Here is a 25,415-nt window from a genome sequence, read left to right as displayed (position 1 = left end):
CCAGAGGTGGGGAAAGAAAGGCTGCGTGCACCCCCTGCTCCTGCAGGAGCTGGGCTCCTTCCCCAGCTTGCCTCTCCCACTGGAATGCCCTGGCCTTCATGCCTCTGCTCCGGGACCTGCGTGCTCTCTCCCACTCTCTTTCACCCATACCCTATTGCTCGTGGTATTTCAGTATGCTGCTCTCAATGCCTTTCTGCCCACCCAGATGCTTTTGCAGGCGGGGGGGACCCAGTCTGACTCGGCTGAGCTCTCTCCAGTTCATTTAAGTTGCACAGTTCCGTCTGTGTAATATAGTCACTTGAATGTATCTGTCTTTTCTTTCCTCTCCGTGAGCCAGAAGCCTCAATCTGCCAACGAATGGGATCATTTTTCAGCTGGTGTTTGGCAATCATAATTTTTCTCCCTGCCCAACCAGTGCTTTGTTGTAGCAAATGGAAAAGTTAGCGATCGGACTTCTGAATAGGAGGATGTGCCTCAAAGGAAGCAGGTTCCCTGTGGCATCAGGAGCCCAGCTCCACAGCCACCCCGGCCAGATTTACTGGCTGTTACTGGAATGATTAGTGGAATGATTGTTTGTTGTTAACAGCCCATCTGTAGTGTTTAAACTTCATCGGGGAGCAGAATTTCACAGGCATTATCTGGCTGAAGGACAGCTTCATATGGTCCACAGAGGGGCTGTGAAATCCCAGAGGAAATTAAATACAACAGGGGGCCTTCCTGTTATGTTGATCCAACTGATCTTTTTTTTTCTCTGATAGAAATCAGCAGCTGGTTTGATGTTCTCTGGGGCATCGGAGTGCCTATTGCTGCTGGCAGAGAACATGAGAAAGTGTCTGTCACCACAGACAGGTGCTGAAGACCATGATTTTCTGCCACACTTGCATTTTGTCATCGCAGGGATTTCTTGCCTTGTGCTCTGTTCGGCTAGATGTCGTAGTGAGATGGTGCTGGGAAGCTGAAGACAGTTACACACTGAGGAGGGAGGGGATGTGAGAATATAGAAGAGTTTCGTGAGTGTTTGTGGCATAGATAAACAGGCAGAGATGCTGAACAGCACCTAGGCCCTTTCTATCTAAATTTGTAGTGTTTTGAACAATCTGATGCAAGGGAGGGATAGCAACTGCTTTTTCCCATCCAGAAAGGGCTGTCACTGAGGTTTGGCTCTCAGCGCAGAGGAAGGCTCTAAGATCCCTCCTGGACTTGACACTAACAATCCCTCTCCCTTGGTCTTTCCTCAGCATTTCTCCGAGAACCTGGATCACTTCTCCGACAACATGGAGGATTTCTCCAACGACCTCTTCAGCAGTTTCTTCGATGACCCGGTGCTGGCTGAAAAGAACCCACTGCTGGACATGGACCTGGACCCACCCACTCCAGGCATCCAGGCAGAGCACAGCTACTCCCTCAGTGGAGACTCGGCTCCCCAGAGCCCCCTCATGCCTGTCAAGACTGAAGATAATGCTAACGGTGAGCGTGAGACGTGCGCACTGCACAGCTTCAGGCACATCTGTTAGCAGAGGCTCTGGCTGCCTTCCATGTATAAGGACAAACTGGCTATTCCTTGGGCTTGCGCATGGCTAATCCAGGGAAGAATTTGATCTGCCATTGTCAAACACAGCCCACATTTTTTTCCTTCAGTCTGTGCTCTGACGGCCACATTGCTCCTCTGCCGGGCTAACATACTTATGAGGATAATACTTGGCTGTGGTTCTGCGTGCTGCCAGCTTCTGGCAAGCAACAGGCAATGTCTTTTTAGGATCCTGCAAGCCTGGGTGTGGATGCCCCAGATCCAGGTCTGTTTTGGCATCCGTCAGCAGGGTTTTGGCTTGGATAGAGGAAGCATGCGTCTCTGGCTGCAACCAGTGCTGGTACATGTGGAAAGCTAAGTGGCTTCTTTACCAGCAGATCTTTTAGCAGGAGACAGAGAGGAACAGTCATTTCAAAACCTATTTTTAAAACAATTCATTTCAGGATAATTTATGATGGCTGGATATTTTTAGAGCCGTCCTTGCAGAGAGTCCTGTAATTTGCGGGACTGTGTGGGTGTCCCAACAGCTGATGGACAACCAGGCTGCCTGAAAAAGCAGTGGCACAGGCTCAGTATACACACAAGAAAGCCATTACTTTGAATGAGAGTGAGACCTGGGACAGAGGCTTCCCTATTATGGCCAGGAAGAATCCCAGCTCTGTGGTACAAAGGCAGGAGGAGTGGAACTGGCCTCCCCTGCCCCTTTGGTCCCTGCAGAGAGCACAGCCATTCCTACCACATTCCGTAGGGGCCACTCGGAGAGGTGCTGGGAGGGAGGCTCGTGGCAGGCCGAGCAAGCTCTTGCCCTGGTATCGAAAAGCTTTCCATTTGCACGGTTCTTTTTTCCTAGCTTTAACCCCAGCGCGGTCTTGGAGAGCACTCAGCCCAGACAGGCAACCAGGCAACTAACAAAAAACAAACCAGCATGAGCACACAGCGAGTCATTATTTTGCCCCTGCAAACGAACACGAGGAGGATGAGGCTTGGGAATGAGAGAAGCAAAAAGAATGAGCTGTAGAGAGCAGCGAAATGCTCCATGAAGCCTGGCTGCATGAAGCTACCTCAGGGACTTCTCCCTAGGACACTTGTCACCACATCCACTCCTCTGTGTCTGGGCATGCGCCTGCTTCAGCTGCAGTCTCTCCAAGGCAAGACCACGAGTCTCCTGAACGGAGTGTGACATTGCCCTTTGGGCAGAGGCCAGCACAGCGTGAAGCACATAACCCAGGAGAGCTCCAGGTGTGCCTGCCACTTGCTCTGCGAGGGTGCAGACGAGCCCTGTACAGGGAGAGAGGCCTGGTGTCAGTGTGCCAAGTACAGGGGTACCTCTGCACCCCGTCCCGCAGTGGGATAATTCAGCCCATCTTTCCAGGGCTCTCTTGGCTTGTAATGGGATGTGAGTCATATTGTAGTGTAGCCCTGAGTCAGGTCCAGTATTTGTAACACTGTGCAGTCCTTTTGGCACAGCTCCATCCAGTCTCAGTCCTTTTAGACACTCAGCTCAAATTAATTACCCAGGAGTGGCTTTTCTTTAACATTAACCAAGCACTGCTTGGTCTGCAGAGCTCCTCAGGAATGCCCGGGCTCTGTCTGGGCTTGGAGCTGGCTGAGGATTGCCGTTTATCAGCTTTCTCCCAGCTTTGCTGCAGACCTCCAGCACTTCCAAATCCTGCCCCTTCCCACATGGTTCCCACTAACACGGGTCAGCCAGGGCAAGCTGCTGGGTGCGTTGTGACCCTGTTTATCAGGGGAGTCTGCTTTCCAGATGGTTTGCACACACAGACTGGCTGCTCCAGTTCTCAGTACCAGCCTTCAGTTCTGCGGGGTGCGATTCAATGCCAGGAGCAGGGAGAGCCGGGGCCGTGTAAAACAGTGGGTACTGAACCAGCCCCTCCTGTCCGGGTCCTGCTTCCTCACTGCTCTTTGTCTTACCACCTCTCCAGCCCAGGGCAGCTATGGATATTTCACAGCCATGCTTTTTCCCATTACGCACAGAGTACCGGCAGCAGAAGATGACCTTCCTGGCGTCCCACAGCCAGCAATATACAGTGGATTCTGCAGTGGTTACACACTGGCCATACCTCCGAAATGTTCTCTCAGACAGCAGAACTCAGATGTGTCCACACAAAAGGCCTCGTTCTCAGTCCCTCATTGACCCTCTCATGGCTTATATGTTTGAGCCTGCAACCCAATCATTCCCCAGATAAATCTCTGAGGGTGGGAAAGAGAGCAGGGTCAGAATGTAGACAGGAAACGGGAGGACAGCACATACTTATTTGGGTGTCTGCTCGTTGAGCTGTCTGGGCTGACAGCACAGGGGGCTGCTCTCTTGCTGAGTCAAATGTGAACGGGGAAAACCCTTGGTGGTCTGCTCTAGTAACTTGCTTCAGCAGCAGCCCTCCCAGATGGAGGATGCCTCTGAGAAAAAGTTGTACAAAGTTTTGCAACAGAAAGGGAGGATGAGGAGAGCGAGGCTTAATCCCTCATCTCTGTAACAGGCTGTGGTCAGATAGAGAAAGTCCAAGGTTTTTTTGTCTGAAAATACTTGTGTAACACCTTGCCTCCTTCGCTAAGAAAGGGCTTGCTTGCGTACCAGAGGTGACTGGGACTGCGTTACCAGCTGTGGTTTTGGTGTACATAGTCGGGCAAAGAAAATGCAACTCAGTCTGTGTCTGCTCAGTTGTCACAGCCGTGCAGCGCACCCCTGCCTGATGCGCTCCCCAGTGCTGCTGGCCCTGCTGCACGGTGGAAGCTCCAGGAGAAGATCCAGCAGCACTGGGAGCAGCACGCTGAGCCACTACGCACACAGAGCAGCCACAGCAACTGGTGTCTCAGCTCCAAGGTTTCCAGCCACATGGGAAGCAGGAAGGAACGAGCCTCTGCTAGGAAGGGAAGGACCTTTCTGCCCCTCTCCTATTGCCAGGATGTCTTCTAGACTGGGCCCTGCACTGCAGAGCTGCTGTGGGCAGCAGACAGCTAGGCAGCTCCCCCAGGTCTGTGAGTGCTGTACGCATTGAGAAAAGTGCAGGGGGCCGGCGAGTGAGCCTGAATGTTGCCTCATGCTGAGCCAACTGGGGCACTATCTGGTGACATACTTAGCAAAAGTCTGTCCTGTGTCAAGACAAATGAGTTTCTGGTTGTCAGATAAAAAGGGGAAGGGAAGAGATGAGGATTAGAGAGGAGGATGCAGGCTCCAGGCCAGCTAGAAGTAGCTTTTTGGCAGGCTGAAGTGTTTGAAGAGCAATAAGGGGACCAAAACTTCAGAGCAGAGCCCAGGCAGCTCTCCTGCTTAGCAGCTTTTTTTTTTCCACATCTGAGCTGCGCCGCTGCCTGAATCCTAGCTCCTGGGATCTCTGCTTCCAGAGGCGAGCCCAGCTCATGCCACAGACGTGTGTGGGACAGGGGCAGGCAGGGACTGAGGAGAGTGGCCCCACACAGCTCCTTTCGGTGCTCTTCAGGCACTTGCTGCTGCTCGTGCTCCTGCCAGGGCTGCATGCAGCCTCTGAGCAGCACGGGGTGGTGGACATGAGGCAGGGGAGCAGCACCACAAACAAGGTGCCACACCAGCCTTCTTTCATCATCTCCTTCATGCAGCAAAGCTCTGGTACTCAGCACAGCACGTATGGACCTCGTCAGCCTTTTGCTGCCTTCACGCTTGCCCTCTTTGCAGCTCGCTAGCAGAGGTGCTGCTGTTCTTGGTAATGCTCCTGGCAGCCCTGTGATGCTGCCCATGCTGCCTGAGGAGCCCAGCATCCTTCTCACACGGAGCTCTAAATACAAATGGACTCCAGAGGATAGATCGAGACATCAGCGGGGAAGAAACCCAGCAGCTGTCCTCCAGCATGGGCTGCACAGGGAGAGCAGAGAAAAGCAGAGACACAATCCCTGTAGCTCTGTCCTGTCTGCACCCCACAGGCTGGGGGCTTGTTCCTTTTAGTTCCCTCTGTTGTGGGCTTGCACATGCTTGTGTGGTGACAGTGCTAAACTTGGAAAGGCGGCCTCCCTGGGGGAGGGGGGGGAGCTGTCTGCATGGCTTTTTTTTATATATATATTATTTTTATTTTTTTCTTGTCCTGTTCTTGCTGGAGTTTGACTCTCACGTTGTGCATGTTTCAGAGCTGGAGAATGGAGTGTGGTCTCTGGGGCCCAAGCTCTGCTCCATCATGGTGAAACAGGAACAGAACCTGGCTCTAGACCTGCCTGAGTCCCAGCTAGCTGCCAGCTCCATACCGGTGCTGAACCTCAACCCTCTGCAGAGACTGCCGGTCCCCGAGGAGGTGAGCCCATCTACGATCCATGGGGAACCCGGGCTCTCACACAGCTGCACCCCTGCTGATGTGGACCCAGCCATGCGACTGCAGGGTCCTGCTAGGTGATTTAGCTTTTGGGCAGACAGAGGAGGGTGATGCAGAGCCCAGACACTGTGTTATTTATCATTCCTTTCCTCTCTTGAAATAGCAGTCAGAGCAGCACCAAACCTTAGTGTAGCTAGAACTGTCTTCTCGATTCCTTCAGCGAAGCTACAAGACAGTTTATCCTTCCAGAGAAAGCGATGGAAGGAGGGTTTTCTCTGGCACAGAAGGCTTTACAATCTGGGTTAAATACAAGCGTGTTTCCTTGGCACAAAACCCAAAGGCTTTTAAGCTCGCACATGCTGGAGGCCTGTCCCCTCCAATCTGCCAATATTTCTGTAACCACTCTTTTGCTTATTTTCATTGACTTTGGATTACATTTTTTCTCAGAGAGCAGTGTCAGTTAACGTGATGCCAATGACCCCACTACTTCTGAGTACAGAACCCTGCCCTGCCACTGTCTTTTTCACGGTCTTGGGCTTATCATATGGCCTCTCACTTGTATCAGCTGCTCACTGCAAATGGAAGCCCCTCTCCAGGTCCTGCTCGCATTTTCCTATGAGGAAATGGGAACTATTATTTCAGAAACAAGGGGCCAAGCCAGTTGGTCATATCTAAGTCCTTAAGAAGTCTGTTTGTCTGAAGGAGAGTCACGCATGCCACTGCTGTGTGGGAGGAAGCTGGGGGCTCAGTTTGGCTGTCCTTGAGTCCAGCCGTGTTGGACAGGAAGGTCTGACCAGTCTCACACGAACCTCAGCTATCTTGTAGCAGCTCAGCAGATAACAGGAGAGCATCTCTGGGGTTCACTTCCTTTTTTTTCACTCATGCTGAGCATCTTCCCATTTAAACAACCTTCCAAAACAAATGTGTACTTCCAGCCAAAGCTGTGCACAAACTTCCTCCACTATTTACACAGCTTGAACTTGCTGTGCCCTCGAAGCTCTGCTGTGTGTGCTCGGCAGCCATACCATGGCGCTCTCTCAGCTGTGTTTACAGTCTGGAGGAGTTTGCAATGTGTCTGTTCAGTGTAAAAACTCCCCCAGCCTGTGGTGGCCTGGGGGCTGGTGAGCCAGGGAGCTGAGGGGCAGCACAGCCCAGATGGAAAGAAAAGTACTCTTTATTTAACTCTCAATCCCCTCCAATTGGAAACAGATGCCCAGTGGTCCTGGTGAAGATCATGTGAGCAGGATGGGGGTTTTGTTCTGTTTCTTTTTCTGTACAACCTCTATACTCCCATTTCTAATGAAGGCAGATCAAAGAGGGGCTTCCCATGGTAATGCCGAGGTTGGTTTAAATTGCGCTGTCTGGGTCTAGCAAGGGAAGGATTGCCAAGGATAAAAGTAGTCTCCCTCTCGGAGGTACGCAGTGCACGGGTTGGCAGCACATCCATCTGCCACTGCCTGTTCCTCCACAAACACGTGTTTGCACTCTTTCTGCCCAGCGACGCAGAATTCAGGGGGTTATGTTTGGACTCCTGGCTGCTGTTGTGTGCAGTGAGAGGCTGCTTTGGGGCAGAGCTGTGCTGTGGGGCAGAACGCAGAGCGGGGAGCAATGGCTGGGAGCAGAAGTGGTGGGAGCCTCTGGGCAGGGGAAGCGACAGCACCCAAGAACTCTTTCTGCTTCTCTTCCACAGACTCCCATAGAAATGACTCCAGCACCTGTGATCAAAGCTGAACCCAAAGAGGTGAACCAGTTTCTAAATGTACCTGCAGGTAAGAAGATAGAATTTGCTGGTTGGCATAAATTCCTCTAAATTACTCAGGTATAGGCCATCACTATACAATACCTGAGAGCAGAGCCACATGTACAGGGTAGTACTGAGCTACAGACCAATAGATGAGTGGGCACGGCACGGTTCCAACTCAGATCTGTGTCTGGACCAACAGTCACACACAGAATTGTTCAGACAGGGAGTCCCAGGCAAAACAGGCTACCTCAGAGCTGGAAATATGCAAGAGTGCCTTTAAAATCCTCAGAGGGACTGCAGCATTATCCAAAAACAACCATCTGAAAGTCAGGATATTCAGGATCCAGTTTAATTTGAAAGAAACCCAAGCATCTGAAAATCCAGTGATGTACAAATGAAAGCACTATAGGAACTCCCACTCTGCCTCAGAGAGACATTCCTTAGGCATATTCCCACCTCCATGAAGGCCCCCAGGGCTCTCTAGTACAAAGTGGGGACAGTTTTCAAGTGCTTGGCAACCAGCTGAGTGACCAGAGCCCCTTTGGATCAAGTGTGCTGGCAAGTGTGTGAGCCCTGTGGTGCTTTTGGAAGAGCTCTTCTCCTACAGAGCTTCCTGCACATGTGAACAGGCTGTGGAGCAAAACATCACGGGCTTTGTACTCCATTTTGTTTGACACCAGGGCACGTTATTGCTTTGTAAATACCTTCAGTGCCCTGGCAAAGCCCCTGTCAGTTCTCTGACTCCTGTAGTTCCTAGTTTAGCACATTTGAGGTCAGCCTCACCTCTGTCTTGGGCAACACTCAGTCCAGCCTTATTCTTAGAGCCACCCCACCTTGAAAAACACATCACCCTCTCCTTTCAGTCCTGTTTTATGGCAGTGCCTTTTCCTGTTGCTACTCAGGGCACTGTGACTGTCCCAGCAGCTGACCTGACAGCCACTGACTCGATATCCTTAATTCACAGTAGATGACCTGGTGCAGATGCCTCCAACTCCGCCCAGCAGCCACGGCAGTGACAGCGACGGATCCCAGAGCCCCCGGTCCCTGCCTCCCTCCAGCCCAGCCCGACCCGCTGCTCGCTCTTCTACTGCCATCTCCTCCTCACCTCTCCTCACAGCACCACACGTAAGGAGGCAGCAGGATGTCGCTGAGACACGGGGCTCCTTGGTGCTCAAAGGGGTGCTGGAGGCTTTCTGAGGCTCATGTGGGAGATCCCGTCCTCGTTAAGGTCTCATAGCCAAAACACCCTGCCAAAGCAATGTTATGGCCTGGCACAGGGGTGTGGGGACAGGGTGGTGTTCACAGGAGCGAGGAGAGGCCCAGTGAGTCCTGCAAAATGCCAACCAGCAGCTACCTTGTTTTAGCAAGTGCTCTTTCACCCCATACTTTGGGAAGTGGCCTCTGCCCTGAGGGATTTTTTGAGGGAGCTAATGGAAGAGAAAGGAATAACTGAGCAGGTGCCCTTCCAGGTAAAGAGGAAAGCAGCTGCTGAGTTGTGTCTCCAGGATCAGGGTGAAGCAGGAAGGAGCACTGCCCTGCGCCTACTCGTACTGCACCCCTAGCTGCCCTACAAGACTTTAAGGAGGACCACTGGGTGGGATAGGACTCCTTGCTGATAGCTTCTCTCTGTGTTTCAGAAGTTACAAGGGACCTCTGGCCCTCTGCTCCTGACCGAAGAGGAGAAACGCACCTTGATTGCCGAGGGCTACCCAATTCCTACTAAGCTGCCCCTCACCAAAGCAGAAGAGAAAGCACTGAAGAGGGTCAGGAGGAAAATCAAGAACAAGGTGATTGCAAAAAACGTAACTGTGAGGTTTCCTTGATTCCAGAGCAGCTTCATCTGACCAGTGCTCTAGTTATCACTGCCTCTTCAGCTACAGTGCAGCTCAGAAGAGGTGGGATCCCACCTTTGGTGCACTGGCACAAGCCCCCCAATCCACAGAAACGGTACCGTGGCTCAAAGAACAGTTTGGGTGGGAAGGGACCTTAAAAATCATGTAGTTCATCTCTGTACACATGCTGTAGCTGGAGAGTGTGGCTTCTGGCCCATCTCCTGCAAGTACATGGCCTGGGATGGGGCCCACAAGCTAAGACATCACAGATCTGTCCTGGTCAGGCCTCTCTGTGGAGACAGGGAAACAAAAGCCACTTCACAGCATAGGACATGAGCGGTTAACAGAGCTCATTAGCCAGGCAGAAGCTATCAGACTGTGATTGGAAAGCATCTTGTGGGAGAAATAATGAGACCCTGAATTAGTCACCCAGTGACTCAGAAGTGGTCTGGGGCAGAATCTGCCCAGATGGCCACAGCACGTACCCGTGTGAGTCAGAGGAGTTAAATGCAACCCAAAAGATGCTCTCAGCAGCAAGGGGGATCAGGCATACTGCAACAAATGGTTGTGGTCTACAGGCCAAAGAAGGCTGCATGCCTGCAGCATCCATCCCTCCCAGAGACCAGTCGGAACAGCAGACTGGAAGATGCCTTCCCCATTTACCTGAGGGTGCTGTATATGCAGGGAGCAGACAAGACAAGGGGGGCACAAAGAAATGTCTGGAGGCTCCAGATACCCTAGATACTGACTCCTCTCTAATGGCTGCCCCTCTCACAGATCTCTGCTCAGGAGAGTCGCAGGAAGAAGAAGGAATATGTGGAGTGTCTAGAGAAAAAGTAAGTTTATTCTTTTCAGTCTTACCTTTGATAAGGATCCCTGTTCCCTCAAAGCCCCTCTTTCTAGTGCTTTTGGCTCTGACAGCCCCCTTGGTCCCACCCCTTTGTTGTTATTCTTCCCCACAGCTCCTCCGTTCAAAGGTGGCTGAGTCAGGGTCAGGGCTCCCCCCTCTCACTCCCAGTATGGTACGAGGATGGGTGCAGAAGCTCCATTCAGCAGTGACATCGTGACTTAGGTTGGCTCTTAGAACCTCTTCTTACCTAGATGGTGAACTTTAAAATGCCAGAAGAGCAGCAGGAATTTCTGCTGTCTCCGTATGAGACTCGGTATCTGCCCCTAGCTGGAGGTTACTTGTTTGACAGTGGGAAGCAATCAGCAGGCACTGGACTTGCAGTGGACTGTAAAAAAAAAAAAAAAAAAAAAAAAAGGTTATTTTCAACTCAGAAAACTACTGACTTGCTCAAAAAGCACAATTCCTTGCAAGGCTGGCTGCACAGAAGTTTAGTTTGGGATCCTGCCCCTACTCCCCTCCCTCCTAGAAATCCTCTTCCAGGATGAAGAATGCTCTAGAAACCTCGTGTTTCCAACTGCTTAGTTTGGCTGGTCCCCAACAGAACATGGGCCATTTTGGCTGCCAGCAAGGTGGGGTTTGGGGTAAGAGTCATGTTCCCCACTACTAGAAGTTGCTCCTTATTTGCCTGTCCCACAAGGAGTAAGCCCGTGGAGGGCAGTGACTACAGCTTTTCCCCTTCTCCCCATGAGGTGGAGACACAAGCATCTGACAACAAGAAAAACATTACACTGCTGTTATTACCCTTTTCCCTTCCCTTTCCCCTCTCCCTGTGTGAGCTTTGTTTTGCTCCTTGCAACTCTCAGGTCCTGCAGGTATGGCAAGGATAAGCCTAAGGTGACATCACATGACAGTGACACATGTCACCAAGGGCTGAAAATAACTCCTGAGGGCCTGATCCTGTGATCCTCTCCACACTGGCAGCCCCAGTGGACGTTCCCAGGCAAAGAGGAATGCAGGGATCCAGCTGTAAACTCACATTTCTGTTTAAATACCATCTCGTTCCCTGTTATTAACACCACCTGAGATCAGCAAAATGGAAAAAAATCCCCAAACCCAACCTTAATTAACTCTTCCCCCGATGCTATTTGTTTATCTTGCCTAAGTGCACAGAAATGCTGAACGAAAACAGATGACTCAAGGCACCTTCAGCTTCTCACGCCCCTCCACCAGCAGCACCTCGGTGCGTGTCCAGGCGTCGGAGGACATCACCTCTAGCTGGTGTCCCACGCTGCCACCCCAGTCCTTCACGCCGGGGCTGGGGAGGCCTTGCTCAGTGGCAGGTCCGGGGCTTTCTGTGCTGGGGCCTCATCCCCGACGTGGCTGTGGTGCCTGGGTGCTCTCGTGCTCTGTAACGCTAGCGTGTTGCTGTGACAGATGGCTTTCAAACAATGCCAGGTTTAAATGCAAACCAAAAGGAGCATTCAGTGAATTTTTTATTTTTTTTGAATGCAACAAGTCGGTCTGCTTGGCTTTCTGCAATGTCTGTCCTTGGGCCCTTCAGCATTTGGTTGGACACCTTTGCTGTAAGCCCAGTTTTTACGCAGAACACCTGGCCTGGAGGTGGTGCTGGAAACCCTCAGCACGACCAGGCTGCATCCCTGGGCCTGGAGATCACTTGTCCCGAGCACAGCACAACCACTTTCCTCTCGGGAGCGGTGGGAGGCAGCCTGCAGGTTCTCTGCTGCCCTCAAGTGCCTGCAGTCAGAGCTGGCCCAGCATTTGCTCAGAGCTGCCCGCTTGCCCTGTGCAGGGCACCCAGCCAGGGCAGGTCCTCACTCTGGGTGGGAGAGGTGTGAATTTGTACCCCCCGGTTCCTTTGCCGTGCCTCCAGCCACAAGGGGGGGGTTGGAGGGGATGGAAACACCTTCATATCCCCGTGTTCTGGGTGCAGGGGGTGCTGTCAGCTCTCCCAACCCTCAGCAAAGCCTGGGCTGTCGCACCTTGCTGTCCACCCGCACCCACATCCCTTTTCCCCGGGGTCTGGTGGCAGCCAGGCAAGCCAGGAACATCTGGCTCCAGGACCACATCTGCAGGCGATGGATGAGACCACTGGGCCTCCACTGCCAGAGAGGCAAGGACAACGTCTGCTTCATCTGACCAGCCCGTGTAGCTAACCAGCCATGGGTTTTATTTCCGCAGGGTTGAAACATACACGACAGAAAACAATGAACTCTGGAAAAAAGTGGAGACCTTAGAAAACGCAAACAGGTAAGAGGGGCTACACCTGACCTCCCTGCAGGGCGTGCGATGGAAGGGAGGCCAGGGGAGTGCTGGGGCAGGAGGGAGAGGAGGGAAAGGCAGCACCCCAGTTCCTGGCGGGGCGGGCGCCGCGCAGCGAGGCGCTGGTTTTCGGCCCGTGGCAGCAGCTGGGTTTGGTTAGCGAGCTGGAATGTTTGTGTTGGGACGGCCAGGCCGCGCTGCAGCAAGGGGAGGGAGGCAGGGAGAGAGATTTCTCCCATCTCTTCCTCCTTCTCCCTGCAGCCCTTCTGGCTCACGCTGCCCTCCCCGTAGCCCTCCAGGCCTCTGGCTGCCTCCAGGATGGCAGCTCCAAGGGAGGCCCCGTGCAGCAGCCTCTCAAGCCCAATGTTTCTGCTCTTCTAGGCATCAGGTGGCTGTTTCAGGTTTCTCTTGAGAGACAGCTGAACAGACTGGTGGGCACAGGGAAAGCCCCTTCCTCTAGGACAGGCATGGATTCCAGCTCCCTCCACATCCAGGGCAACTCCCTGTGCATGTGGTACCAGTGGGAACCGTGCAGTCCAGTCCTGCAGCTCTTGCCATGCCTCATCTTCTGGCAAAGCAAGGCTGAAGGCTCTCCCTGCAAGCCTGGAGATTTTCCTTCCCATCTGCTGCTGCCGCCTGCCTGAAAGGAGCAAGCTGCTCCCACAGCCCTGGAGCAGGCTCCTGGCTTCCTCACCCAAGGCTCTGGTGAGCATTTGTGCCCCAAGACGCAGAGCCAGCCAACAGATCATGAGGAGAACTTGCTTCCTCGGAAGCAGATAAGGAAGATTCGTGCTGCTGCGGTGGGGATGCACAGCAGGAGCTGGAGGAGAGCCCAGCCCTGCTTCCTCTTACTGGGCGCAGTAGGTGTGAGCGAGGACAGGGGCTGCTGCAGGGCTGGCGAGAGGGAAGCTCATTTCTATAGCCTCGTTTACTGCCTCTGCAGCTTGCAAAGATCTGAACCACTCCTCAAGGCTCTGCCAAATTCCTTTTCTCCCATCCGTGACACAAGGGCTGTGTCCCCAGCTTCCAGGCCAGCCACTGCTGCTGGGGCTGAGGGCTGCCGTGGGCCCAGCCAAAGTGCCCTGCCTGCCAGACACTGCTGCCTGGCCACTCTTGCCCACGGGCAATCTTGCCCTGCCGCCTGGCCTCTTTGGGACCACAGGCAGCCCCACTGCTGAAAAGGCATGAGCCCCACCCTGCAAAATCAGGAGATTGACCTAAAAACCAGGGGATTGATTTATTTACTTACTTATTAATCGAAATACACACTGTTCTTTCTAATGGGGTTTGGTTTTCTAGCACAGCCAGGGGGACACTCTGTGCTTCTCTCCACATATCCAAGGAGCAGAAGAGGATTTGGAAAGAGATAAAGCTGGGATTCTCCTGCAGCCTCCTGGCTCTATGACCTTTTTATTTTATAAAAGCTCAAGCTTATTTGTGTAAAACAGCCAGTGATCCCGGGGGGGAATGTTCAGTAGTCCGTATTTCAGGAATCTGCACACTCTGTGGTTAGTCTCCCTTGTTCCAAATTTCTTCACCAGCCCAGTGAAGGGTTTGGTGGCTCTTTGTACCACACCTACCACTGTTCTGTGTTTGCATGTGCCGATGCCTGAGTTCAGTTAAATGGGGCAGAGAGACCTCAGCACGTGTTCCCACCAGAGCAGCCAGAGAGTGAATTAATCGCTGAACTCAACATTTGGCTTTGCCCACATCCCTCTGCAGAGTTTGCCAAGACTGAAGAAGCTGGAGGGGATCAGAATTGTTTTTTGTTTCTCTCTCCACCATATGGTTTGGGGCATGGGTCGAGCTGCAGAGCACGCGTCTCTGAGGGAAGTGGAAGCAGGCAGGCCCATGCTCAAGGTCTGACTTGACCCTAATATGCAGCCTCCATCCCAGAGGGTGATTTTTATGGTAGCCTAGCTCTACAAGGCTTTGGGAGATGACTGGCTGCACTTGAATGTGACATTCATAACTGTGGGTAGCTCCAGTGAAGGTTGTGGTGGATCTGCTGGTGAGAAGACTGAGGAAAGGTGCTGCAGCAAGTTACCTCAGCATAATGGCACATCGGGGCATTTCTCCCACAAGTTCCTGCACACCTCATATCTCAAATTCACCCTTTTTTTGTTTGTTTTGTGCTTCCTTAGCCTGTTTTGTGGGAGAAGTTGGACAAAATATAGCAACAGGCAAAGGTTTGTTTTTACAAGAAAGGAAAATCAGGGTAAAGTACAAAGGGGGTAATGGAAGTCTTGCATCACTCACTGGCTGTTACTTCTTTATCAAATTCTGATTCGGTTTGTTTCCTATTCCAGGACTCTGCTCCAGCAGTTACAGAAGCTGCAGGCTCTGGTAGCTGGGAAAGTCTCCAGACCTTACAAAATGGCTTCCACACAGACCGGGACCTGCCTAATGGTATGAGCATCGTTTCCATCGTTCGTTACTGGCCATGCTTCCCCAGACAGCTTTGTCAATTGCCTGTCCCTGCTCTCTTCCCTGCTGTCCATTTCTGTGGCCAGTTACGCCTACTCTCTACTTTTGTGTTAAGAGTCACTGGAACTAGGCCCGTGTCGTACACACAGCAGTAGTGTCAGTTGTTTATGCAACAGCATGAGAATAATTCCTGTGTTTTCACTATCTCGTTCTTTGGACAAAACAGCACTTTGTTTACTTTTCATTAGCTATTGGACGTTCAGCAAAAGAAGTCTTCAATGAGCTTCCATCATAAGGGGTAGATTTTTCTTCTGCTGAGTTGGTAATGCTTAATGTTTAACTCAGCAGGGTGGATGAACTGTTTGAGTATTCCTCCCAGTGGGCATTACCTTGTGTTTATCAGCAAGAAATGGCATCTGCTCTTGCTATGCCTGTACATCAGGCATTGTTAAATCCAGCTGGAATTCTCCTCATTTGCCCTTTGACTAACCAAAATGATTTGAGTTCATCTGTTGGTTTTGGTAATCCCTGTTTGCCTCTCATTTCTCATAGTGGGGGATCGTAGTTAAGCAATCTTGACTTCACTGTAGAGCTTTGGGGCATGCCACTGTGTGGCCATAAGTAGAGTCAACTGCTTATTCTTCATCTTTTTTTCGTCAGGGGGGAATTTTCTGATCCATGATAAAAATACAGCCTGCAACCCTGTGATGTCTTTGCAGGATTGTCATAGTAGGTGCTTGTGACAAATACGTCAATGTTATCTATTTATCTAGTTACTGCTTCTGTACTGCTAACAGTCATAAAATACAGACAGATGGTGAAGTGCTTGCCCCACTTTCTCATCACACTCAGTGTCCTGAGGGGTTGTTTTTTTTTTCTCTTGGTTCAATCAGTTTCTCTGGTTCCAGAGCCCCTGCTTTGTAATTCCCAGCACTTTCTCCTTTCAAAATCTGCTCAGACTTTTGCTACTCTTTGCTGCCCCCATGTCAGATCAGATTTTAAAGACAGGCTGTCTTTTCTGTTGGCTGCTCTGTTGCTTCATTCCCGAGTTCTTTCCACATTTTTGGGTGTGACCCCACTGGGCCCAGTGACTCATTGCTCCTTAATGCGGCAGCTCATCAGAGCACCCCTGGCTCTGGCAGTTCTTCATCACCACTACCTGAAATGAGCGAGTCCAGGAGAGGTGCCTCCCAGACGTCCCCTGTGCTATATAAGCTGATAAATACCTAATTTAGCTTCCTAGCAATGTCTTATCTCTCCTTGCTGCTCTCTTCATTCCACAGCATCCCAGCCCACACACCAACTCACTCAGGCTTCTGAGCTTTGAAGCATTTCAAGAATTTGTAATTTGCTTTTCTATCTTTGGCCAGTTCCTCTCATAGGCCTCCTAGTTCCCATTTTCCATTTAGTCTCCAAACAGAGAACTCCTTATCATGACAGATATGTAAAATAATCATGCCTTGCAGCATGGGAGTGGAGCAGAAGACCCTTTTCTTCTAGTGCTGTGTCATTCCTGCTGGATATTTTTCTAGCCAGTTCTTGAAGGCCTTCAGTGGTAAGCAGTCCTCAGCCTCCCCAGGCAAATGTTTCCAGGGTTTTGTTATCTTTCCCAGATAAAGCTTCTTGATATCTCATCTGAATCTCCCTTGTAATAGCTTAAGCCTATTACAACTTCTTCTGCCCACTGTAAGCAAGATCAGTTTACCCTCCCTTTGTGCAGCTGTATTTTACATGTTTGAAAACTGTTGTTTTCAGGTAACACCCTTCAGCCTGCTCTGCTAAATCACCAGTTTCTTCGGTCTTCCCTTGTAGGCTGTTATCCTCAGAGCTCTCTTCCAGCTGGTCAAGATGGTCAAGATCATTCTGAATTTGAATCCTGACCAAAAGCCGGTCTACTTGTGGTCTCTCCCATCTGTAGATTTGATTCAGTCCATCATCCAAGTCAAGCTTTAAAATGTTGTATCTTGCCAGAGCCACAACAGATCACTTTGCTACTCCATCTGCTACATCCTCCCAGTTTGAGAATGAACCATCTGATAGCTACATTCTGAAAACATCTTTTTTTGATGAATTTTGCATCCATCTTTCTAACTGGTTTTGCAGTATTTCCCTCTAGCCCAGTTTCCCCCACTTTTTAAGAGGTCAAAATTGTGAGGTGTTTAAAATCAGGGAGATGAATGGTACTCAGACTCAAACTAAGAGCTACTGTTACGAAATGTATTAGAATTTGAACCAGAACTGAATCAGAAAGCCAGAGTTAAACTGAAACAAAACAGAGTAAAACAATGTTGTTTTGCAAAGCCCCAGTTGAAAGCCTTGTTAAAGCAAGATGTTAAGTATACTGCTCTTTCCCTGCCCATAAAGCCTGTTTTGTTTTCAAACAGAAAGAGAGGTTTCAGAGGGCTAGCTCCATTTCTGAATGCTGTGTTCTTGGTTCTTGGCTGTGATAATTCCAAGCAACATCTATTCAGTTTATTTTTTCCTTTCCTTTTTTTTTGTTTTTTTTTTTTTTTTTTGTTTTTGTTTTTGTGGAATAAGGAGTCTAAGTAGCTTGTGCATCCAATATGATGTGCTCAGCAGCCATGCTGTCCACAGGTAATTTTCTTACTTCAAAACTACTCCTGGAGAGTCTTGAAAGCTAAACTCACTATTTACATAGTATAGTATCACCATGCTATCATTTGATCTTCTGCATCTCTCGGAATACGCAGGTAGTCAGTAGTAGCTTGATGTACCAGGTTCTGTGTGTTGCTTAGGCATGGCTATTTCAAAATAGTTGCCTATTCTGAAAAGCAGTCAAGAAATTGCTGGCTGTCCTCACAGATGTCCTCACAGGTGACATTTAAAAAATTTGAACATAGGTAGTAGAAATCATCAACAGATGCATTTCCTCTTCAGACTTTCTCAGGCTGAACACTAGCCTGAAGGCAGCAATTAATATACCACCCACAACATGTGGGTATCCAGGTAATAAATATTTGGCTCTTTGTCATTTCCCATGTGTCCTCTCTTGCTTTGTACTATTTAGCTCCCTAAACATTGCGGAGTCCCTTACGATCAGCACTGGCATCTCACTCTGAAGCTTTACCATTATGGCTGAATTTACAGACAGGTGCAGGCCTACCAGAGGGAGATTTCCAGAGAGCTTTCATCTTTTCTCCTTTTATCCTTGCCCAGTAGCTCTGACTGGTCTGCCCAACAGCCGGAAGGCACAGACACATCCCAGAATCTGTGCAGGCTAAGCATAAATTTAACCCCTTCCTTGGATTCTCCATCCTGTCAGATGGGCTGCTGCAGTTCTGCTGCCACTTATGTCCTAGCGTTGACGGTAGTTTCACTTTGCTGTGTGCGGTGGGTATCTTATAAATTTCTTGTTCTCAAAATGTTTTCTTGCAGCCCACCACAGCTCCTGCTGTGCCAATGGTCATGTCCCCTCTGGTAAAGGCAAACTTCATCTCTTCTGTTGAGCTTTCTTCCTTCCCAAATTGTTCCCTAGCTGTGAGCATCTCTCATCAACCGGCCAGGCGAGTTCTCACCATTCACTACAAATACTTCTGAAAAAGCAACACGAGGGAGCTTCTGACTTCCCTTTCTTAGATCTCCATCAGAGATTAGCAGAGCAAGCCCTTTCCCTCTCTGGGGGACCGCAGTGACCATGTTGTAAGCCTGACCACATGTTGTCTCTCAGCCTCGTGGCGGTGCGCTGGCAGGGGTGCTTGCTGGGCTAGCGGCACTGACTGCATGCTGATATCTCCTCGCTAGGTGCTGGCGCTCTGCTTCGTTCTGATCCTCGGATCCGTGATGCCCTGCCTCCCGGAGTTCTCTTCAGCATCACAGACAGTGAAAGCAACACCAGCGCCAGACATTTACACAACTAGTAAGAGTGAGTCTAATGTGGTACCTCCCTTTAATCCCATCAGACCGTTTTTGACACTTCTCCTGACACACCTGGTCCAGCGGTGGCATCCTCCCTTCAGTGCCTGCCCCACATCTCTTGCATGAGGGGATTCCTCGCCTGTTAGCGGTATGAGCAACAGCACTTTGCCTGGGCCTGTTTTCATTCTCTGCTAGCCATTGTCCTAAAACATGACAAATAATAAAGGCTATGCAGAAATGAAGGGAAAGCCCCAGGGCAGACTGATTGCCCTCTGGAGAGGCGGTGTGTCCAAGGGTATCTTGCCCCCAGGGTATCTTGCAGAGCAGGCCTCCTGCGTGAGCATGTGCTGAACCACCACCACGACCCACACCTTTTGCAAAACACCTCGTCCCCATTATTAACCAGTTCTCTCCTTGTTTGCAGTTCAGTCACGGAGCCTCCTGTTCTATGATGAAGGTGCTGGCTCCTTAGAAGAGAGCTATAGCTCCTTCCTAACCATGGACCATCCTGAGGGGTGGGAGGCCGAAAAAGGGCAGTCTGACGAGCCAAGGCCTCATCTGGCCAGGACACATGAGACAGCCAAATACCTGAGCAAATCCCGTCTGGAGAGTCCTGACCAGAACCAAACTGACCCAACTCTCACTCACCTCAAAGAGCAATTCCACGAGAGGTAAGCAGGTGGGGGCCCCGCTCCCAGCCCCAAACCACAGCATGGCATCTGGGAGGGACCAGCAGGCACGTCCCCTTCTCTGCAAGCTCAGGGTAGCCAAGCTCACTGGGACAGGGAGCTAAGGAGCAACAGCTAGAGGAGGCCAATGCTGGAAGAGAGCATAAGGCCAAGACTGTTTTTTAGAGCAAAATTTGGGGCTCCGTAAAGTGGTGTCCCACTGGCCTAAAGCTGAGGATGGGTGACTCAGGCGGTCCCAGGTTTGCTGGACATCCCGTGTCCCAGGGAAGAGCTCCGTCCCGGTCAGAGCAGAACAGCTGGGCAGAGAGGTGAATTTGCTTGGGAAGCTGCAATGAACCTTGACTGATGCCTTGTCTTTTTTTTTTTTTTTCTCTCAGGGAGACAAGTTCCAGTGAGACAACTGAATACTTGTAGCAGCTGCTGGACCTCAAGGCCTCATCTGTCTGACTGCAGGATTCCCTCCTCACCGAGCAACTGAGGGGACTTGGCAGGAGAGGACACTGCATTCAGACACTCCTACACCGGCCTTGGGTTCAGCTCCTCCCCTTCCCCATGGCCCCCTTTGGTACTGATCTATCTCTCTGAGGGGAGTCTCAGGACTGCCAGAACCAGCAATAAATGCCTGGCAAAGTCCTGAGACGCCCTCTCCTCCTGGCCTTATCTTCTGCTTGAATGAGCACTACCCTATGGGTGTGGGCTCACCTTGGAGTGGAGGGAGGTCAGGGGGAGGCACCCAAACTATTCAGCTCACTCCCCAAAGCCTCCGAGGGGCCTGTCCCCAGGCACGTACCCCTTGGCTACACCAGATGCACCTGAAGGAGAGAGAGAGAGAGTGCTGGATTTTCTGCCCTGCCTGAGGGACTTAGGAGTGGGTGATGCTGGGGCTAGAGAGATGACTCTGGAGAGTTTGAGCTCATTCCTTCCCCTCCATCTGTTAGTATACTTCTGCCTCTGTTGAGAGAAAAACTAGTTCTTCCTTGCTCTACTTTTCTCTTGATGGATGTGCCTACATAACTTCCACGCCAACTATCTGCAAAGATCTGCACACAAACGGAGTGGGGGAGACAGATCCCAGACTGAGATAAGCCACCATGAAAATTTACTGGCAGCTTTTGGGCAGCCAGAGCTCTGAAACAGAGAACGATTTTCACCCACAGCCCACTTCTCCCCGCCCTCGGCACCCTTGCTTTGGCAGGGGTGGCATTTCCCTTTTTGTTCCCAGCTTGGGCCCCGCAGTGCAGCGCTAACCAGGTCAGTGGCTTTCCCACTTCCCGTTCTGCACACCCCCTTGCTTTGAGAGCAGGTGCCAGAAATTCAGTCCCATAACCTGCTCCTTATCACAGCTCTCCATCCCCACTTCTGCTTCATGCCAAATGGGGTCTTCCTAGGAACCATCGACATGAGCTCTGGAGGGCTGTCAGCGAGCCATCATTCCCCTCACATCCTCTGTGTGCCCAGCAGTGTTGTGAAAGCCACTGAGGACATGCTGGCATCTCTGGTGACGGGTGCTTCTGTCAGCAAAGAGGTGGCATGTTGGAATTGGCCAGGGTAACCAAAGACTGTTTTAGACCTCCTCCTTCTCAGTGCTGGCACCAAAGGTACCAACCTCTCGCCATACCCCCCTTCGGGCCGGACTTGCCAAGTTTGGTGCTGAAATGACCTCATCTCAAGGCTGTTCTGTTCTCTTTAGCACCCAGACATCCACTTCTGACCCTTCTTCCTCCCTTTCTCTGCTGGAAGGCTCAAGTGTCTCCCCACTCCGTTCGCTCAGCTGCTCTTTGCTGGAAGGACAATGTGGGACTTGAGGGCCTGAGATTTGGGACGCAGCAGATTGCCCCGTGTTTGTACGCGGGAGTCCCTGTGTGCTCCGCCAGGTCTCACAGCAGACACCCCCTTGGCTGGTTTCTCTTCAAGACTCGCTCTGCATTGCCCCAGCCTCCCCACCAGCCTCTCCCCCGGAGAGGAAGGATGGGACGGCTCTTACTCAAGGACTGGAAGAAGTGAGGGAAGGGCCCTCACATCCCTCTCTCTCCTCTCTTTTGAAAACTGCTTTTGCCCCCCCCCCTCCCCCCCAAAGCCGTTTAGGACAAATTTGGACACAGCTAGCTGCCACCACACACGCTTGGCCAGTGGGAGGGACAAGAAAAGCTCCAGCACAGCTCTTCTCCTCTCAGGGTTCACACAGGATCCGCTGGTCACCACATCCCGCTGCCTTCCCCGTCCTCCGCCCCAGTGCAAAGAACCACTGCCGGGTCCAAGCATGCCCTCCTCCCCCCCAACACGTCCACGTGCACGTCCCCGTGCCTCCCACTCACACCGTTGTACAGAGACCAAGAGCAGAACTCGTTTGTACATAATGAACCTTATTTTGTATTATTGCCGATCCCTTAAGATATTGTATTTTGGAGACTCTCAGATCCTATTTTCAGTATTGTATTTTATTAAGAGTTAGTGCGGGCTTGGCATCTATGGACTTCCTTCTTGTTAGCAGCTCACTTTCCCCTTATACTCCAGTAGCTGCCTCTTCCCTCCAGTTTTTGGTTTTGTTTTGTTTTGTTTTGCTTTTCAAGCCACCTTTTCCTCTCCTCCTGTCACTCGCTCTGCATTCGCTTAGAGAAGCAAAATAAAAATAAAATAAAAAGATGCAGCATCAATCCTGGGCTGACGGATCCTTTCATTCAAGCACGGCTGTCACAGCAGCCCACGCGCACAGCTTCTCACCTCGTGCTCCCCAGCTGTCCCACTCGCCGGCTGCATGCAGAACTGGCTCAGCACCGGGACCTTGTGCTCAGCCTTTGGGCTGGAAGCAAACTTGCATGTTTTATTTCCAGCAGCACCGTGAGGTCTTCTGCGGTTCTGGGCACATCAGAACTGTTACGGCTCCGTTTCTTCTCCCTCTCCAAAATATTGCTAACATCGTCCTCGTGGAAGAAAGTTCGTGGGGTGCAGTGAGCTCCTCTGACGAAGGGTCTGTGCAGGGTCTGTACAACAAAGACACTGCTCATAGTGCCATGGCTCTGGTACTGTCCCAACTGAAAAAAAAAAATAGGAAAAAAAAAAAATCTTTAATCCTTCAGTTAACTAAAAGCAGAACGGCTGCACTTAGATCAGAACAGCTTGAGCCCTGACTGCCTGTTAGCCTGCACCTCCGATAGTCCATTTACATCTGTGAAAACTGATTAGTTTTGTCATGATTTTGTGTGAAACACAAGGCAGCGGGGGGTCCAGAAAATGAATCTTCGTTTTCTAGAGAGCTCCCACTGGGTTTGTTAGGCTTTGGGCATTGAAATGACTCCATCTCACAATCAGCACCTCCGTGGCTGGAAGGGAGCCCAAGCAGGAGGCAGTGGGGCTTCAGAGCTGCTCAAAGGCTCATTTTTAAGCACCTCGTCCAAAAGCAGCCTCCTGCCCGGGTCAGTGATGCGGAGCCACCGTCCCACTGCGGGGCCAGGCTTCATCCAAAGGGCTCCTGCCTGGCTCACCCCCGTGAAACATCCCCGAGCTCTCAGGGCACTGCCTTCCAGGGAGAGCCTGGCTCCAGCCCTTCACTCATGTTCTGAAATGCCAAGGGGAGGCTCTTAAAAGGATGATTTATCCGGCATCATCCCCTTAAACACTGATGCAGCCAGAGCAACCAGAACCCCCTCTGTCACAAATTTCCCTTCATCCAGACAAATCCTCTCAATTCTGCAGTCTACCAGAGAGCTCTGAGCCTCTCAAAGCAGGCACATCAGGATCTTCTGATCCTCGCTCTGCCTCCCAAAACACAGCCAGCCAATCGCACCTACCAATTTGGCTACAGCAAGTAATTAGAGCAGAAGGAGGGAATTAGCAGAGCGAGGGGCACCTTCTTTACAGGTCACCTCCAGCCTCGCTGCGTTGCGCTCGCTCTGCTCCAGGTGCCCACGGCCAAGCTCTGCCGCTCCAGGCTGGGCTTTTTCCCTCCCAGGGTCGTGTTCGCAGGCAGGCTGCGCGCTGTCAATACGTACAAGCCCTGCACAAAAGAGCCCTGACAGAACACGGTCTTCCTTTTGCAGAGACGAGTTATTCCCAACTGCTCTCTGTTACCAGGCCAACTTGGAAAAAAAAAAAAAAAAGAAAAAAAAAAGAAAAAAAAAAGAAAAAAAAAAAGCACTGCCTTTTCAGCTCACCGCTGGGCCACCAGCGGTCCCTGGGAACATTGATTTGTTACAGCAGGACGTGAGCTATTAGGGCTTCCAGCAGAGCGTCCCCGCTCCCCGAGAGCAGCGTGTTCCCTCCCGGTGTCACTGCTCGGGGCTGTACCTGACCGTACCGCCCGTCCTCGTGCCGATCCCTCCTGGGACGTGCAGGCTTTGTTCCTGCTCCTGGGCAAGGAGCCTGAGCTTTTGGTTACCTTGCGAGGTGCTCAGGCCTCCTCACACCCCCTAGTGCATGGTGCTTGTTCTTGGCGATGGAGCTGGGGCCGTGAGTCCGTGTAGGTTTGCTGGCCTGGTGGAGGTTTCTCGTCTTGTGCCCGGCAGAGGAGACTGCGCCCTCACGGGGCTTTACTCACCGCAGACGTTGCTGCTGGGAGAAGCTGAAAGGAGGAAGGGGTGTGTGTGGAAACACCGAGCTGTCCTTGCACGGTGCCACGTGCCCACACCGAAGGATGGAAAGGGCAAAATCCCCTGCGCCCTGCTTCTCCTCCCATAGAGGCTTCCCGTAGTGCAGGAACGGCCCCGTGGGCATCCCAGAGGCACTCACCAAGAGGCACTGCAGCTCCGGGGGCCCTGGGCATGTGCCATAAAACCCAGAGGAAGACCCACATCCTGCATCCCTGGCCGGCCAGCCCGGGTGAGGGTGGGTCTACAAGCCCTGATGTGACATGTAGGGGGACACGAGGGCTGTGAGCAGGAGGCAGTGGGGCACGGAGCTCCCCCAGGTGCCCAGGAGAAGGCTGTGGGGGGGGAACAACCCCACTGTGGGGGCTGGAGAGGCTGAGTCACGCTGCGAGGAGGGCTCAGGGCTCCCCACAATTCCCAACTGTGTGGGTTTGGGGCCTGGGGGCTGCAGAGCCAGTCCTGGAAAGCACACGGGTCCCTGGGGCAAGTGGGTGGCTGCCACAGACCCCCAGCACCGACGTGCCAGTGCCCAGCAGGTAGAGAGCCCCGGTGCGTGAACAGGGGGCAGAGCAAATCCCAGCCAAGATGCCAGGCACATATGGGAGCCGTGCAGGGGTCTCTCAGCCCAGCTGGCATGGCTGGGACCGGGGTCATGAAGTGATGGGACCCCGAGCAGCAGATCCTTTTCTCTGCTGGGGCTGCTGTCCTGCAGTTTTTTGGGGTGCCCACTGCACACACCCGCATCGGGCGAGCAGCCCCAGCAGGCTGGGCTGTGAGCAGTGAGGGACGGCTGCCGTCCTCACCCTCCTCAGCCTCCCCGGCCCCCGAAGGGTTAAGTGCCAGTTTCCGAGTGTCTCTAAGGTGACACCACGCTCCTGTCGCTCCCCGCAGCCCCCCTCCCCACGCACACGCTCACGCTCGCTTTCTGCTTTGTCTTTTGAGGGCTGCTGCAGGATCGGTGCACAGGCACCTTCCTCGCTGCCAGCCTCTCCCTGCCTCTCCCGCTGTCACAGGGGACGCCGAGGGACGCGCCTGGCCCTGGTCCCCCCCAGCAGGCAGCCCGGGCTCTCCTTCACCCCTGGTCTCTCTCCTGAGACCCCTTTTCCCACCGGCACCGCGCTCCCCTGCTGCCCTGGCACCTCGGAGCCGCGGCACCGACGTCGGCAGGTTTCTGCCCGCCGTTCCTCCGCTTCGCTGAGGCAGGGCAGGGAGGCAGACGGAGGCTGAGCCCCTCAAAGTGCTGCCCAGAGGCCGAAAGAAAGCACGGCGAAAAGTTGGACGGCGGCTCCGCTACTTTTCCCCTGAGATTTT

At 52.1% G+C, this 25,415-nt stretch overlaps 1 protein-coding gene and 1 long non-coding RNA gene across 4 annotated transcripts in view; one reads left to right on the top strand and one right to left on the bottom strand.

Moving 5' to 3' along the window:
• Nucleotides 1-22,175, top strand: part of CREB3L1 (cAMP responsive element binding protein 3 like 1) — a 43,426-nt gene extending 21,251 nt beyond the window's left edge. Inside the window, exons 2-12 of one of the 3 annotated variants that reach the window (XM_068683790.1) lie at nt 1,239-1,467; nt 5,645-5,805; nt 7,514-7,592; nt 8,535-8,692; nt 9,205-9,354; nt 10,177-10,235; nt 12,449-12,517; nt 14,839-14,938; nt 18,719-18,839; nt 19,257-19,503; nt 19,899-22,175. In XM_068683790.1, coding sequence (XP_068539891.1) covers nt 1,239-1,467; nt 5,645-5,805; nt 7,514-7,592; nt 8,535-8,692; nt 9,205-9,354; nt 10,177-10,235; nt 12,449-12,517; nt 14,839-14,938; nt 18,719-18,839; nt 19,257-19,503; nt 19,899-19,935 — 1,410 coding nt within the window. In that variant the 3' untranslated portion in view covers nt 19,936-22,175. Of the gene's footprint in view, nt 1-1,238; nt 1,468-5,644; nt 5,806-7,513; nt 7,593-8,531; nt 8,693-9,204; nt 9,355-10,176; nt 10,236-12,448; nt 12,518-14,838; nt 14,939-18,718; nt 18,840-19,256; nt 19,504-19,898 lie in introns of all 3 variants that reach the window. The other 2 variants (XM_068683792.1, XM_068683789.1) reach the window with 2 other exon arrangements.
• Nucleotides 21,953-24,071, bottom strand: LOC137857399 (uncharacterized). The gene is made up of 2 exons (XR_011097077.1): nt 23,897-24,071; nt 21,953-22,553 (listed from the first exon to the last, which is right to left on the bottom strand). It is a non-coding gene; the product is annotated as an uncharacterized lncRNA (long non-coding RNA).
• Between the last annotated feature and the right edge of the window lie 1,344 nt (nt 24,072-25,415).

The sequence above is a fragment of the Anas acuta genome, chromosome 5 (genome assembly GCF_963932015.1).
Source record: "Anas acuta chromosome 5, bAnaAcu1.1, whole genome shotgun sequence".
Lineage (NCBI taxonomy): Eukaryota > Metazoa > Chordata > Aves > Anseriformes > Anatidae > Anas > Anas acuta.
The sequence above is the reverse complement of the archived record's forward strand: the minus strand, read 5'-3'. Positions and strand labels throughout refer to the sequence as shown.